At 44.2% G+C, this 14,552-nt stretch overlaps 1 protein-coding gene across 1 annotated transcript; it reads right to left on the bottom strand.

The window, feature by feature from the left end:
• Positions 1–2,371: 2,371 nt before the first annotated feature.
• Positions 2,372–4,452, bottom strand: LOC118274379 (uncharacterized). Its single transcript, XM_050707481.1, has 3 exons — positions 3,340–4,452; positions 2,969–3,201; positions 2,372–2,537 (listed from the first exon to the last, which is right to left on the bottom strand). The coding sequence occupies exons 1-3, from the start codon at positions 4,450–4,452 to the stop codon at positions 2,372–2,374; spliced, it is 1,512 nt and encodes a 503-aa protein (XP_050563438.1).
• Between the last annotated feature and the right edge of the window lie 10,100 nt (positions 4,453–14,552).

Raw genomic sequence — 14,552 nt, 5'->3', positions numbered from 1 at the left:
GAGGCGTTTGGTCCCCCAAGGTTGGGTAGGAGCCGCTTTAGGGCAGCCCCCGTCCGTTCCAACTTGGGAGCCAAACGTCGGAAATGTTCCTCGAATTTCCACCGACTGTCGAGGACGAGTCCCAGGTACTTCATCGTCACCTCGACGCCGATGGAAACCCCTCCTGCCATGATCTGGAACCCACCCGGAGGTGGCGCATTCCCGCGGCCATAGAAGCACATGGCCTCGGACTTATGAAGCGCCACCTCGAGTCCCAGCTGCCGGATCCTTTCAACGACTATCGCAACCGCTCTCATCATCAGGTCGGCCGCCGCCTGGTGCGACCTCCCGTGTGCTAGTACTAGCGTATCGTCAGCGTAGCAAACCACGCTGACGCCGCTCGGGAGGTCGGTGCGCAGCACCCAGTCGTAGCCTATGTTCCACAGGAGCGGTCCCAGGACCGATCCCTGTGGAACACCGCGCGACATCTCTCGCCGGTTCCACTCACCTCGGTGACCGGGGTAGATGACGGATCTGTCCGTCAGATAAGCCTCGACTATACGACGGAGATAGGTAGGCACCCGATGATATCGTAGTGCCTCCAGAATGCAGCTCCAGGGCAGAGAGTTAAAGGCGTTGGCGATGTCCAAAGACACCGCCACAACGACTCTACCCCTGGACACTGCAGACCCCGTCGTAAGGTCCCTCACGCGCATGATGGCGTCCACCGTGGAGCGCCCTCTGCGGAAGCCGAACTGGCCGTCCGCGAGGTCCGGCCCTGTTCCCGTCAGGTGCGCGACGAGGCGGTTTGAAATTATTCTTTCAAATAGTTTTCCCACCTCGTCGAGTAGCACGATGGGCCGGTACGCGGACGGAGAGTCCGCAGGGCGCCCTGGCTTCTTCACGAGGACCAGTTTACCCGCCTTCCATGATAGCGGGAACTGGCCCCTCTCCAAACATGCGCTGAAAAGACCAATTAGTCGAGGCCTGAGAGTCTCCGAAGCCAGGACCCACGCCTTGCCAGGCAATCCGTCGGGTCCCGGGGCGGTGTTCTTGGCGCCCATCCGGCGCACCGCCACTCTCAGCTCTGCCTCGGTCACTTCTGGTGCTGTGTCGTCGTCGTCGTCGCTGTGGCCCGCATCGGGCACCGCAGGGGGCGGAGTCATGCACGGAGGGATGTAGCCCCTCTGTGATTGGGGGAACAAGGTGGTGACCACCTCCTCTACAACCTCTGGCCGGAGACTCTGTGTCAGCGGGGGAGCCTGTGTGCGGAGCTTGTCACGCACCATTAGGTAGGGGCGTCCCCACGGGTCTCTGTCCAGAGTCTCCAGCATCTCCTGGCGGGCCTGGTTTTTGGCCCGCCGGATTTCCGTTTTTAGGGCGACTTTCGCCGCCTTGTACCCCTCATATAACTCCGCCTCTCTAGCTTCCGCGTCTGGAGGACGGATACGAAGCCTGCGGTGCCTTGTGTACTGGCGTCGCGCAGCAACGCACGCACTGCGTAGAACAGCCAGCTCTTGCGACCACCAGTACATCTGGCGCTTCCGCTGTCCTGGACGGACCCGGGGCATCGCCACGTCACAAATCCTGTACATGGCGTCCTGGAGCCACCGTGCCTCCTCGTTAATGTCGGCAGGCCTGTCCGGTGGTATCACCCAGGCCTGCACGATGGCGGCTTCCAGGAATAGCTCCCGGTCCAATTGCCTCAGCGCCCAACGCGGGCCACATGGGGCCTGTCTTACTGGTGGGTCCGCGGATTCGGCGGAGACATCAAACCGGATGTACCGGTGATCGGAATATGTCTCCACCTCCTCCATGACACACCAGTCGACTACACGCGGTGACAGAGCGGGGCTGGCGAACGAGATGTCCACCACCGATTCACCCTGCATCCGCACACACGTGGGGACAGAACCCCGGTTCAGGACGACTAGGCCCGTTTCCAGAGCCCAGTCTTCCACCATCCTACCCCGCGTGTCAGTGATCCGGGAACCCCAAGCCAGATTCTTGGCATTGAAGTCCCCGAGGACAAGCACGGGGAGGGAACGGAACCCGACGACGACGTCAACCAACTCCCTCAGGGAGTTGTGGAACTCGGCGAGAGTTCGGTTCGGAGAGAAATACACGCCCACCACAGCGATCTCTCCGAACCGTGCTGCGACACAACCCCGGCCTCTTTGAGCACCCTCAAGAGTCGGGGTACCGGCGGCGGCCGACGAGATGATGGTCACCGAGCCATCCAAGTCCGCCACCCAATGATCCCTGGGCGGGACGAAATAGGGCTCGGAGACCACGGCGATATTAATCGACCACTGCGCCATGCTCTGGAGTAGTAGGTCCTGAGCGGCAGCGCAGTGGTTGATGTTCGCCTGGAGGAGGCGTAATGAAGTCACTATTGACAATCCATCACGACCTCCTCGGCGGCATTACAGCCGGCAGCGGCCGCGGCGACAGCAGCAGTAGGGGAAGCGGTTGCTACTGCGGTGGCGGCGGCGGGAACGGCGGGGGTTGCGGAGGGCCTAGCCTTGCCCCTGGCTTTGGCAGGAGGGGAGCAGATTCTGCTCCCGGCCCGGTGATTGGCCAGCTTACCAACTGTCGCGCATGCTTGACAGTGTAGCGGGGCGGAGCACGAGCCGGCCCTGTGACCGGGCTGACCGCAGCGGAAGCAGCAGTCACTGCGGTCCACCTCTGAGGTGCACTTAACGCTCACGTGGTGACCCACGTGGCAACGGTAGCACCTCATAGGCCGAGGCTCGAGCAGTTTGACCTGCGCCGAGACCCAGCCCACCAGGAGCCTTCGACCCTCCTTTATTTTTTGGCCGCTGAGACGGAGCAGCTCACAACAACCGTTCGCAGCCCCGAATTGTCTGCACGGATGGTGCCTGCCTTCACCTGGTCTGCAGGGCACCCTCCCGTTCTGGCTACAGCAGCCACTATCTCCTCCGCCGTTACGGAGTCGTCCAGGCCCAATATGCGCAAGTCTAGGCACTTGGTGGGCCTGGACACGCGAGCCTCGTCCGTCCCGAGACACGCCCTGAGCCTTTCGGCAAGAGCGTCAGCGGATGGACCGCTGGCCTCGCCGGGAACCTCCAGTAGGCGGGCTCCAGTCGCCGTGACTTTCATAGAAAACCCGTCTGGGGCCCCGTACTCCGCAGGATTTACCGCCGCCTTCAGCTTGGCGAGGACGTCGCCGTACGTGACGCCCCTTTTAACCGCGTCCGGCTGTAGCGTTATCACTACCGCCGCGGTTTTAGGGGCGACAAGCATTGCCGCAGCGCGCTTCTCCTTGCGCCGCTGCTGCCGCCGCTGCCGCTGTTCCTTTTTGCGGCGCTTTCGTCCCTCCTTGGCGGCCCTCCTAGCCTCTCCAACCACGTGCCATTGGCCGCCATCAACAGGAGAATCCGATACTGGGGTAGGCTCTACTCCGGTTGGGGCAACAGCCGGCTGATTCACTGTGCCCCTGCGCCTACGACCTATCGGCGCCTTGGCAGCTGGTGCAGCCGGAGCCTGCGCTGGCGAGGCTACCAGCTCTCTCGCCGGCGGTTGGCCTTGAGCAGAGCGGCTTGACTGACCAGAATTGGTCGCCGCTGCAGCTGCAAAGGTTTTTGGCGCTCTTTGACTCGCTGCTAGTGGGGGGCGGAGGATCCTGCCCTCCAGCACGTCAAAACGTTGCTGGAAAGCAGCCATTTCTCGCCGCACTAGGTCGATCATGTCAGCCTCCGTTGACTGTGAAGGCTGGCCTCGACCTCCGCGAGCAGCGGCGAGCTCGGCCTTAGCCGACCGAAGCTCGGCCTCCATAGCCGCATTGGAGGCTGTCAACCGGGCCATTTCCCGCCGCATCTCCCCCAGCTCTTTTTGCAAGGCGGTCATCTGCCGCCCTGCTGCTAAAGGCGCCCCGTTTTGCCGAGCGGCCTTCATAATAGTAGCCTTCGCGTGTCTCAGCACTCCGTTTCGGGCGTTCTGGGACTTCTGTCCAGCCACCATACGGAGTGCCTCCATAACCGCCTTGCGAAGGCTAACCTCGCCAGTTACACCAATATTCTGGCCTACTGAGCCCTCGCCACCAGACACCTCCATTTCAGAGGAGTCGGCTTCCGTTGGTTCGGCCTGAGTAGTGGGTACCAGCCTTTCACTGCCCTTTCTTTTACCCCTTCCCCGCGAGGCCGTAGGGATTTTAGGGGCTGGGGCCTCCTGCTCGTTGGAGGACGGCCCCCGACCCTCCTCCAACCTGGGACGTTTAAACGTCCCCCTTTTCGGGCGCTGCGAGCTCACGCTGCGCAGTGAGCAAGCGCCTGATGCGGATGAGGAATCGGACTCAGAGCCCGACACCCTCCGACTTGGGGCCCGTACGGGCCCAAGGGAAACAGAGCCACTCCGGCTCTCTCCAGCAACAGCAAGCGAGCTGAGCTCACTTGCCCTCTCCTCCTCATTCGATGGTGGTTTTAAAAAGGTTTTATTTTTTGACTTCTCCATATAAGTCCCACGAGTATGGGGGAAATAAACGGTCCGCCCAGGCAGTGCCCCCTGTACCTGGGTAAGTGTACATTTAGTACTCAACTAGAGGGTCCACCGGTCCCCTAGCTGGGGGTGCGCTCGCGACTGACTCTACTCCTCAGCCATGCATACCCTCGCCGCGCACCAGAACTTGGTATTGGAGGAATTTTTTATAGAGGTTATCTTCCTCGCGGTCCAGGCGACCAAGCCAAGACCGTCGTCCCGTTCCAAGTCATGCAACCATGAACTCTTCGCGGATTACGACTTCGACGGCTGCAGTCGAGGCACTACTTGTGTCCCGATGCTACTCGTTGGCAGGGTGAGTGCACAACGAGCACCGCCCTTGTTTCTCCACCACGTTCTCTGCTAAACTCAGAGAAACGGGCGGAAAAACGACCCCACGGAAGCACAGGCCTCGTGCCAACACAAAGCCCGCCGCCTCCAGAACCCATCCTGGGTTCGCCCGCCCCGTCCAGAAGTTAGCTACGGGCAATAGCCACTCCAACCCTATCACCCCCGTTAGGGAGACTATCACCCGTACCCAGGGTGCACCACGGGGAGGTCTTCTGGCACCGCACCCCACCACCCCGTTCCTACACCTGCTTTTCGAGCCGGAGTCATTGTAACCCTCTAGATAGTCCGCAGCTCATTGGTATCAGCCCTACTGGACCCCATCTGTGGTGGTCTGATGGCTCTTTGCGGCACGAGCAGAACACCTTAACATTTTAAACTGCAATCTGTAACCCGCCAGCTATGCAAAGAGATTATGGCGAACCCTCCTATTTGGAGGCCCTTTGTCCCACTGTGTACGGCTATGGGCTATTGAAAATAATGATTATACTTCAGTTATTTTCCTTAAAAAAGGCTTCACAATTATTTTATTCAAGTTAATGAATACAAAATTTCTTTACGTTCCCAATTAGGTATTTCGAAAAGCTATTGATATTTCACTCATTATTTTAATTAAAACTAAAAAGGGTCTAATTAATTTTGATGGGGTCGGAATCAAACATTTAATGTCCGGAGGCCCCATAATTCTTGCTAATTGGGTACAAGAGTTATGGTTTCAGCGAAAATGTTACAAAATATCTATTGTCGACCAAACTCCATTGGATCCTTATAAAACCTGAGCCATAATAGGCAGTTTAGGTCGTTTTAGGACATTCGACTGTATAAAGATTACGAAACAAGGGCTCTGATTGCGCGAGAAATACCTTGGGCGACATTAGTGGTTCATGTATATAGTGTATATTTAGGAATGGGAGATGGCTTAACGTTCGTAGAAATTGCGTAGTGTTCAAGTGACATGCTTCGGCACGAATGGGCCAACTCGACCGGAATGATACTACGGCTTCACAGAAAACCGACGTGAAACAACGCTTGCGTTGTGTAAGTGATGTTAGGAGTTGTTATTAAATTCCTAACCCCAAAAGACCGCCAACCCACATTTATTTTCCGTGTGTTTTTTGTATTTCAAATTATTTTTTTTCGTTAATTTGTTTTTGTACGGCATCTAACCACAATCCTTGACATTTAGCCACTAATTGCGCGAGTAACAAAGCCCAATAATTAAATTAGCAATATGTCGTGCATCGAAAGGCGTATTATTGAAAATTTGTTTTTGTTCGCAATTCCCAATTATCTGGCTTTGATTTATTGTGACAACGAATTCTGTTTTGTAATTGAAACGAACCACAAATTGTGTTGTTTGTTTTGTGGTCCTATTCTCAGTTAGTGATGTTTGGTTATGAATTAGTCATACTGTAAATATAACGACTGTTGTTCCCTGAAAAGGTAAGCAGAGATATAATTTCACAGTGCAGTGAACGTGTGCCACCTTGAGGAATAGTGATCGTAATAAAAGTAATAATTGTACTCTATTGTTACCTCGCAGCAGATAAGTAGCTTATAGCTACAGATCCAGAGCTACGGACTACCTAGCGGGTTTACCGGGACTCCAGCTCGAAAAGCAAGAGTAGGAATGGAGCGGGTTTTATTCAGTAAGAGTCTGACATTACCTCTCACCTCCGCAGCGGGAGAAGTAATTGGATGATTTTCCCCTCTTAAAAAATGGATACAGATATCACTGTGACCCTTTCTCCAATCGTGTGTCACCAACCGATACGTCATATTAAAAACAACTCTTCCAACTAAACTGAACTAGCAGTCGACCAATAAAATAACTAAAACATTTATTGCCGCAAAATCTGTCAACACAAACGATTGGAGTTTAATAAAACCCTCTGATAGAAAACGATAACTTTAACGGACAGCCATAAATGCCATAAGTTCTTGAATTGAGTTTTTAAATAATAAAGTCGAATTGACTGTGGGCATCCCATTCTGTCGTTTTAATGTTCACAGAGACAGATTATAGATAGATAATAATCATTTCATTTTAAGCGTCTATTTCAACAACGAACAACAACAACGTCACGCATTTTTATGCCCGAAGGGATAGACAGATGTGCACATTACGGTAACGCTGCTATACTATGTACACCTACTTTTCACCATTTGTGTTATAAGTCCCATGTTATAAAGGGGTGAGCCTATTGTCAGATACTGGGCACAATTCTGACTCTGAGTTACTACTGAGAAATTCTCGAAAAAGCGAAAAAGTCCAGTATACTATTTTGCCCGACCCGGGAATCGAACCCGAGATCCCTTGTCCGGCAGTCGCACTTGCGACCACTCGACCAACGAGGCAAACATTATGAAACAAGTCCTAAGTCTACAATATTAGCCTCTTTATTTTACCTATATTTCATTTGTTTTCACTCCTACAACGGTAATGCGTTCTTTCCTCTATTCTATGAAGTTAAACCTCTGAGCTTGATCTCTTCTGGACACAGTAGATAAGTGCTCTCGCGCTTTTCGGCCTGACCTGGGGAAGTTTTCGTCTTTTGTTATTCAATCCAAATTTAAACTCTCATTTCTTATTTAAACTCTTTTTTTGTGTGTTCTTACCAGAGTTGGTCGAGTGATCGTGGTAACTGCCGAGTTGATATCAAGGTTGGGCAAAGAGTTATAGGGGTTTTTCGAAAAAATCTTTTTAAGGTATAAGCCGGCAAACGAGCTGACGTATCGCCCGATGGTAAGCAATCGCCATTGCCCATGGACATCCGAAACACCAAAGGCGTTACAAGTGCATTGCCGGCTTTTGGCGGTTAGAAATTTAAGGGTTATTGATAAATCGGGGATTGAATAAATTGGAATGGGTACCGGTAACCTTACTCACACAACGCAAGCGTTGTTTCCCGTCCGTTGTATGCGAGGCCGTGGTATCACTCCAGTTGAGTCAGCCCATTTGTGCCGAAGCATGGCTCTCCCACTTATTCACTGTGTATTACATGGAAACATAAAATAACTGATGAAAAGTGGAATATGTGCAGTTCTGCCTATCCCTTTAACGGTTAAAAAGCGTATCAGACACTCGTTCCTACTAATGAATACAATTTTAAACTTACACTAAAAAACCGATTTTATTCAAACAAATCAGATTTCACAACGAAAACCTATATAAATATTGGGTAATTTAATTAATTTATTCGTTATTCCATACGGCCGTGTAAAATATTATTTTATACGTAAAAACTTCGAATAGTGGCTGGTAAAAGCCACTCCATTTTTTAATGAAATTGGTATAACTGTGCAGCATCGAAGCTGGGCAAGGATTTTTTGAATATGGGTTTTTATTAGGTAGGTAGACTAACTCCCTCTGTGGACGAGTAAAATTGTTTAGCTATAGTAATGAGTTTCATTTCCTTGTTATGTGAAGAACTGTTAGGGATTTTTTCAGTTTTCGATCATTTTCATTTACAATATATATTATCTTACAACTAAACCTATGCGATTTCCTCTGCTGTGCACTTATAATAAAATAATAATCGATACAGGATGTAAACATAACGCTCCCAAACGCTGCAAACAGGTGATGGTAAGGAACGAGTTTGAGTTATGTTTGTTTTATGTAATAACAGTTCTTATATATTCTTAATGTTGATGTTACATGGATAACAAGAAAACTGAAACGATTAAAATTATAAAAACAAACAAAAAATGTGTAGTTTTTTTGGGAGCGTTCCGTTTACACTCTGTATATATCTTCTTTATTATAAATATAATACTCCTCAACTATTCAGCACATAAACAATAAGTATTTGAATTCGAACCTGCAATTTCGGAGAATCGTCCCATTAACCAAAATAAACAAACTCTCCTACTTGTAAAGATTCCAATCAATCAGACAATCTTGGGCGGCACATCAAAAACTTTAATTTATCTTTCCCGAAGTGACAAAGTAAGTTACATTATTTTAGTTTAACTCATCACTTTAACCGAAAACTAATTTAACAGCCGATTTACGACACCAGACTGCAAACTAACCGAGTTATCGAGAGTTGCCGAAACTTTTACCCTCTTAACTCTTTTACCGTTTCACTTTTAGTGAAAACTTGTCTAATTTCTTATTTAGGAAAGTGGTGATTATTTTCTTAAATATATAAAGATTTTGTAAGACCGCATAGGTCACATACGCCATGCATATTGAAATAATTATTTTTAAGCGTCACGTATATTGAACAAAATACTTATAAAAGAGTTAAATACTTATAAAAGGCCTTGTTTAATACGTCGAACGTCTTTTCGAGAAAGTCAAAGTCAAAATTGGCTTCGATTCCCGCACGGAACAACTCTTTATGTATCGGCCCCGTTAAACGCACCCACGACATAGGAAAAAAGCCTAGTTTTAAAAAACCAAAAGACATACCCAAGACCATACACTAAGTATTTCTTATCCGGACTTATAATACAAGAAAAGATGTAATCTATACTTACCAGTAACGGTAAAACATCAAGTAACAATACAAAACCAGTATTTATTATATCCAACGAACAGAACTCATTTATCTAGAGTTTCCGAGTACTTTTCAACTACTCTTATGATTTATACGTCCATGTTTTGAAATATCTAACTAGCACGCCGGTTTTATCTTCACACACCTTTGCTTTTGAAGTCACTGGTGTAGAAATAAAAGCAGGAAATTATTATGTGAGTGTTTCTGTATGTGAAAATCAACATTTTCGTTATTTAAAACCGCAGCGATTTAGGATGAATTAGAATATTTTAAACTTTGATCTCGAACTCAAACGTGAGGATTATGACAAACCCTTTCATGGTAAAGACCCATAATCCAACAGTAATTCACATGCTGCTGATTTAAAACATAACATTATTATGCTATAGATGAAGAGTATAAGCAAATTATCTACTAACAGCTTGAGTTAATATATACGGAGTTACTTGCACGGTCTTCTCCACAGGAATCTATACTTTGGTACCAGCAAATAGTTTCACTAGAGACATTTTTAAGATTATTATATTTGCTTTGACGTTCAAAAGTGCCTTCTTAGTCTATATGAAATAAATAACTTAGCCTTTGAATAAAATGTTAGTCCTAATATAGAAAACTTTTCCAGGAACAAAACAAAAGTTTACCAACTTTTATTACATAATGATCATTTATGATAACATTGGGTGTATGAAGATAAAATGTTCCTATTAAAAAACCAAATCCATCACGCCGTATGAAAGATTGCAAACAAACAAACCTAGGCAGATATATGTGCGTGTGTTCTATGCCATAAGCTGAAGCGATTGAAGAGTAAACGTTCAAGAAACATGTCGATAACAATATGGTAGTATACACCATAACTTCAAATTAACTCACGTATTGCATAAAGATACACACTCAATGTCACATCAATTTTTCGCGTTTAACACTTTAACGTTTTCTCAGTAGCTATGTAAAATTATTTCTCATTTCTTTGTCTAGATTTTTTATTAAATTATCTTTTATTGGACTCTACAAACCAATTTTATAAATGACAAAAAAAATTACAATGGGTCCAACCAACTATTTGCGTGTGATGCGTTTTTCGAGAAAGGAATTCGTTTCGACCATGAAACCCTAAGTCAACGGTGAGTCTGGCCACCACTACATCAACGAAGCTTTTAACATAAATGATAAATAAATTAAAATATAATACCCGCTGATATTTCATAACTTAAACCAATTTTACGCCTCCAGAGAAGAGAAACTGTTCAATTCAGAGAACACATGTGCTTGTCAAACTGAATATGATGGATGATCATGTCTTCCCCCTTAAACTTCCCACCCAAGCCTACTTCTTCCTGGCTAAGAAAATTGACTACGTGTCATATGTCCAAAAAATCTTTTCGTTTTCTATATTGAACTATTGGAGGTGTCCCTTGATCGAGTTTTCGAATAATATATGTGATTTAAACAGTATCCAGATAAATCAGACGCTAGTAGTACGTACACCTTGCTAAAATTCATAGCTTTTTTTCGTTTTTAAGTTGGAATTGTAATAATTTCTGAATTAAAATGTAACACGCTACGTCCTCGGAGATAAGCTCACGATGAATAGTTGTCTGGTTTCAGTATAATTATGTTTTAAACATAAATGTTAACTTTTTTTGTAAATGGTATGAAATTTCGTTGGGAATCAATAAGAAAAAAATATTTTAAGCCCTTTTTTTAAGGGGTGGAAATCATCTAATGACTTCTCCCGCTTTGGGCAAGGCGAGAGGAAGTGTCAGACTCTTACTGGCTTAAAACCACCCTGATCTTACTCCTGTTTTCGAGCCGGAGCCACGGTTAACCCGCCAGGTAGTCCGCAGCTCCGTATATTGTACTGGTTGCTGTATGTTCATAAACTACGTTCTTAATTCAAATTTATCTGGGACTTAGTGGCTATCAAAACTTTGTGAAACAAGCCTTTAAACTGATAAATTAATATGTTATTGATTTATTTTTTGTACAACGTGTAACAGAAAGAATAATCCACGTTGAAGTTGCATTTTACAGAACAACTTCATTATTAATACTTTTGAACATTCAGTGATATTAAATATAAAAGCATTTCATCGTAATATTATAATACACATTCAAAACCGCAACGCTCCACGTGCGACTCATAAACTCTTATACCTATAATAAAACAATAAAGTGAAATAATTCGAACATTATCAGTAACCACAAGGAAATAAATTTCGACGCTAAAGCAATAAAAGCGTAAAATCTCGGTTCAAAATTATAATTAATTGTTCCGTCGTCACGTCACCGATATTGTTTCACAAACATACGCGACCACACGACCCCGCTGCTCCCACGGGCTTCACGTTTTCATAAGACGTGTGTACCTGTACACATCATTGACTGAATGTCGGTTTATTATAATAATACTTTTTATTCAAAAAGTATAAAGTAAAAACCAAAATTATCTGCTATAAGAGTTTGTTTACGTTTATTGAGATCGAAACGAAGCTTTCATTTTCGTTGAACGTAAATAAATGATTACTCATTTGGCTGACATAAATTAGTATCTGGCGCTCTCTGATAAACCTTAAGTTATTAAAAGTAAAATTTTAATCTTCAACTTCCCAGGCTTCATAAGAGCCTAATATAATACTACATATTTGATACTTCAAACTAATACATTCAAATATATAATATATGCTAAAAATATGGCAAACATATGTAGATGCCATAGTCCAATAATGATGATTCAAGATTTCATGCCTCAACAGTAGGTTATAAACCAAAAATATTCAACAAAATATTCTGTACTTCTTATCCCAGTATAGACTAAATCTATAATCCAATAGGTTTCATCTATTTATAGACATTCGAAGAAGTCTATTAATTTGATGGCCTACAAAACTTTCGATGAACTAGGGACTAGAATGAAAATAATGCCCATGGCATTAAGTCCGCCAATTTCACAGTGTATATGGAATAAAGTGTTAAATAAATAAATATATAAATAAACCTTCTAATATTCAAATACACATTTTTCTAACAACTTCTCCCGAATTATCCAGTCATAAATCATAGCGAAGGAATTTTTTTTCACTCCCAGTAACAGATGCACTCTATTGCTAATAGATTAATGCCCAAAATACTTTATACGTATGTTTATAAATGGTGACTATTTAAGTGTCGCATTTGTAAACTGTACGTAGTACTATGACGTCAACACTTGTGTGGCATGGCGAGTGTACTAGAATAGGTTCTGAGAAAATGTACTCTAACACTCAAACTGCTTTGCTAGTGCGATAACTGATCACAAAGGTTTGATTTCAGGAATAACGTGAAACATTTTCGATTTTTAATTCTCAATAAAACACAGAGCACATTTATCTTAATTAAAAATACTAGTTAGATTAGTTAGAAACGTCTCGTGTACCTTAGTTAAAAAAAACATAAAATTTATGAACCACTAAATCAAATTTTTGAGCTTTATTAATTTGTTTATCTTTATATTATTCTATCACACAATCCGCAAATACGTCTCAATCTCCACTCCACTGTGTAAACAGTCTTACGTGACGTTATAATTAAAAGGTGTTGTGTTCATAATTCGACTAATGTATGGAACGCGAAACGACTACGGTTTTCGGCAGCGAAAATGCATTAATTTAACAGAAATGCGGCTATAAAGCCTACCGGGTTATTAAGGGCCTTTGAAGAGAATACAACAGATGTTCATTGGAAAATTTTCGTCTCACAACTTCGCCTTTGTTCTCGGATGTAATTATTTCCAAAATGACATATAATATTCTGTCTTTTAACAATCCAAGCGGTTCGTATTATTATTGTAATTGAGACGAAAGTAATGAAAAGTTCAACTTTAGGAAAGTTTTCTAACAATATTCGTTTCAAACGGTTCGGGAATGTAGTACGAGTAAGCAGAAGCAAATTTTTCTTCCATACATTTCTTTGAAATTTGTTTTTGCTACGCCGTAGCAAATTGCTACGACAGACTTGCTACGCCGTAGAATGACTACGACAAATCGTAGAGCGCTTTCGAAATTCTCTGAAACACATCACCACTTCACCGATGTTCAAAGCCGTAAGTATGTACCATACAAATATGTACCACAAAAAGTACGTAACACATTCTACCCACGTACCACCGATTTTCAAGTGTCTCTCGTCTCTCTGAATTCCTATTTCATTCAGATTTAAGTCGTTACGACATGTTTTAGGGTCTGAAGAATTTTTCTTCACCCTTATGTATGAAATTATTTACTTGCTTAACATTGTTATTTTCGTACATTCGAATCACGTAATGTGGGAGGGGAGGGGGGGGGTTATTCATGACGTCACACACAGGTGTAGCGTGCACCTTGCTATAATTCATAGCTTTTTGTTTTTGTTTTTAAGTTGGAATTGTAATAATTTCTGAATTAAAATGTAACACGCTACGTCCTCGGAGATAAGCTCACGATGAATAGTTGTCTGGTTTCAGTATAATTACTTATGTTTTAAACAGAAATGTTAACTTTTTATAAATGCTATGGAATTTCGTAGTGAATCGATAAGAAACATTGTATTTTTAGCCCTGCGTTTTTTATTAAGGAGAATAAATGTGCTATTTTTTTCTTGTACAGCCAACATTTACTGTTAAAATTGGAAGTAAAACATTCACAAATAACATAAAAATAATATGATTATAATAAAATTATTGTTTTTTTTTTTATTATATTAAATGCGGAATAAAATACAAAGTATTAATTTTTATACTATAATAGTACCGTATAAACTTCGTACCGCCTCAAACATTTTGTTTTTCTCACACTTTAACCTTTCCTGGACTTCCACAAATCATTAAAGACCAAAATTAGCCAAATCGGTACAACTGTTCTTGAGTTTTATCGAATAACGAACAGCAAATGATTTTTATATAGAGAGATATTACAAAATATATTTGATAAGTAAAGACAGTGCATTTCTACCGAAGTTCTAACCTAAATATCTTCATTAAACTCTCTAAAAACAAAAAACAACAACAAAAAATAATTCTCCACACCCAACAGACTATAGTAAGTTGTTATAGAAAGAAGACGTGTTGCTTAATAACATGGGGGTGATTTATTAAGAGGTAGGTGGGGGGTACGCATCCAGGGACGGATGCCCGTAATCACTGCCGAGCTTCCTACGTACAAGTTTCTATGAAATTGTATCGAGTACCTGGATACAAAGATGTAG

This window comes from Spodoptera frugiperda, chromosome 3 (assembly GCF_023101765.2).
Source record: "Spodoptera frugiperda isolate SF20-4 chromosome 3, AGI-APGP_CSIRO_Sfru_2.0, whole genome shotgun sequence".
Taxonomy (NCBI): Eukaryota; Metazoa; Arthropoda; class Insecta; order Lepidoptera; family Noctuidae; genus Spodoptera; species Spodoptera frugiperda.
Note: the sequence above shows the minus strand (reverse complement) of the source record. Positions and strands in the feature narration are given on the sequence as shown.

Bases quoted from the DNA above. Each gene is read 5' to 3' on its own strand.
- LOC118274379 (XM_050707481.1), bottom strand. From the start codon at position 4,452: ATGGAGAAGTCAAAAAATAAAACCTTTTTAAAACCACCATCGAATGAG. The intron at 3,202-3,339 runs GCTAGGAGGGCC...ATAACGCTACAG, and splicing joins AATGGCACGTGGTTGGAGAG to CCGGACGCGGTTAAAAGGGG. The intron at 2,538-2,968 runs GTGCCTAGACTT...GGCCGGGAGCAG, and splicing joins CGCGTGTCCAGGCCCACCAA to AATCTGCTCCCCTCCTGCCA.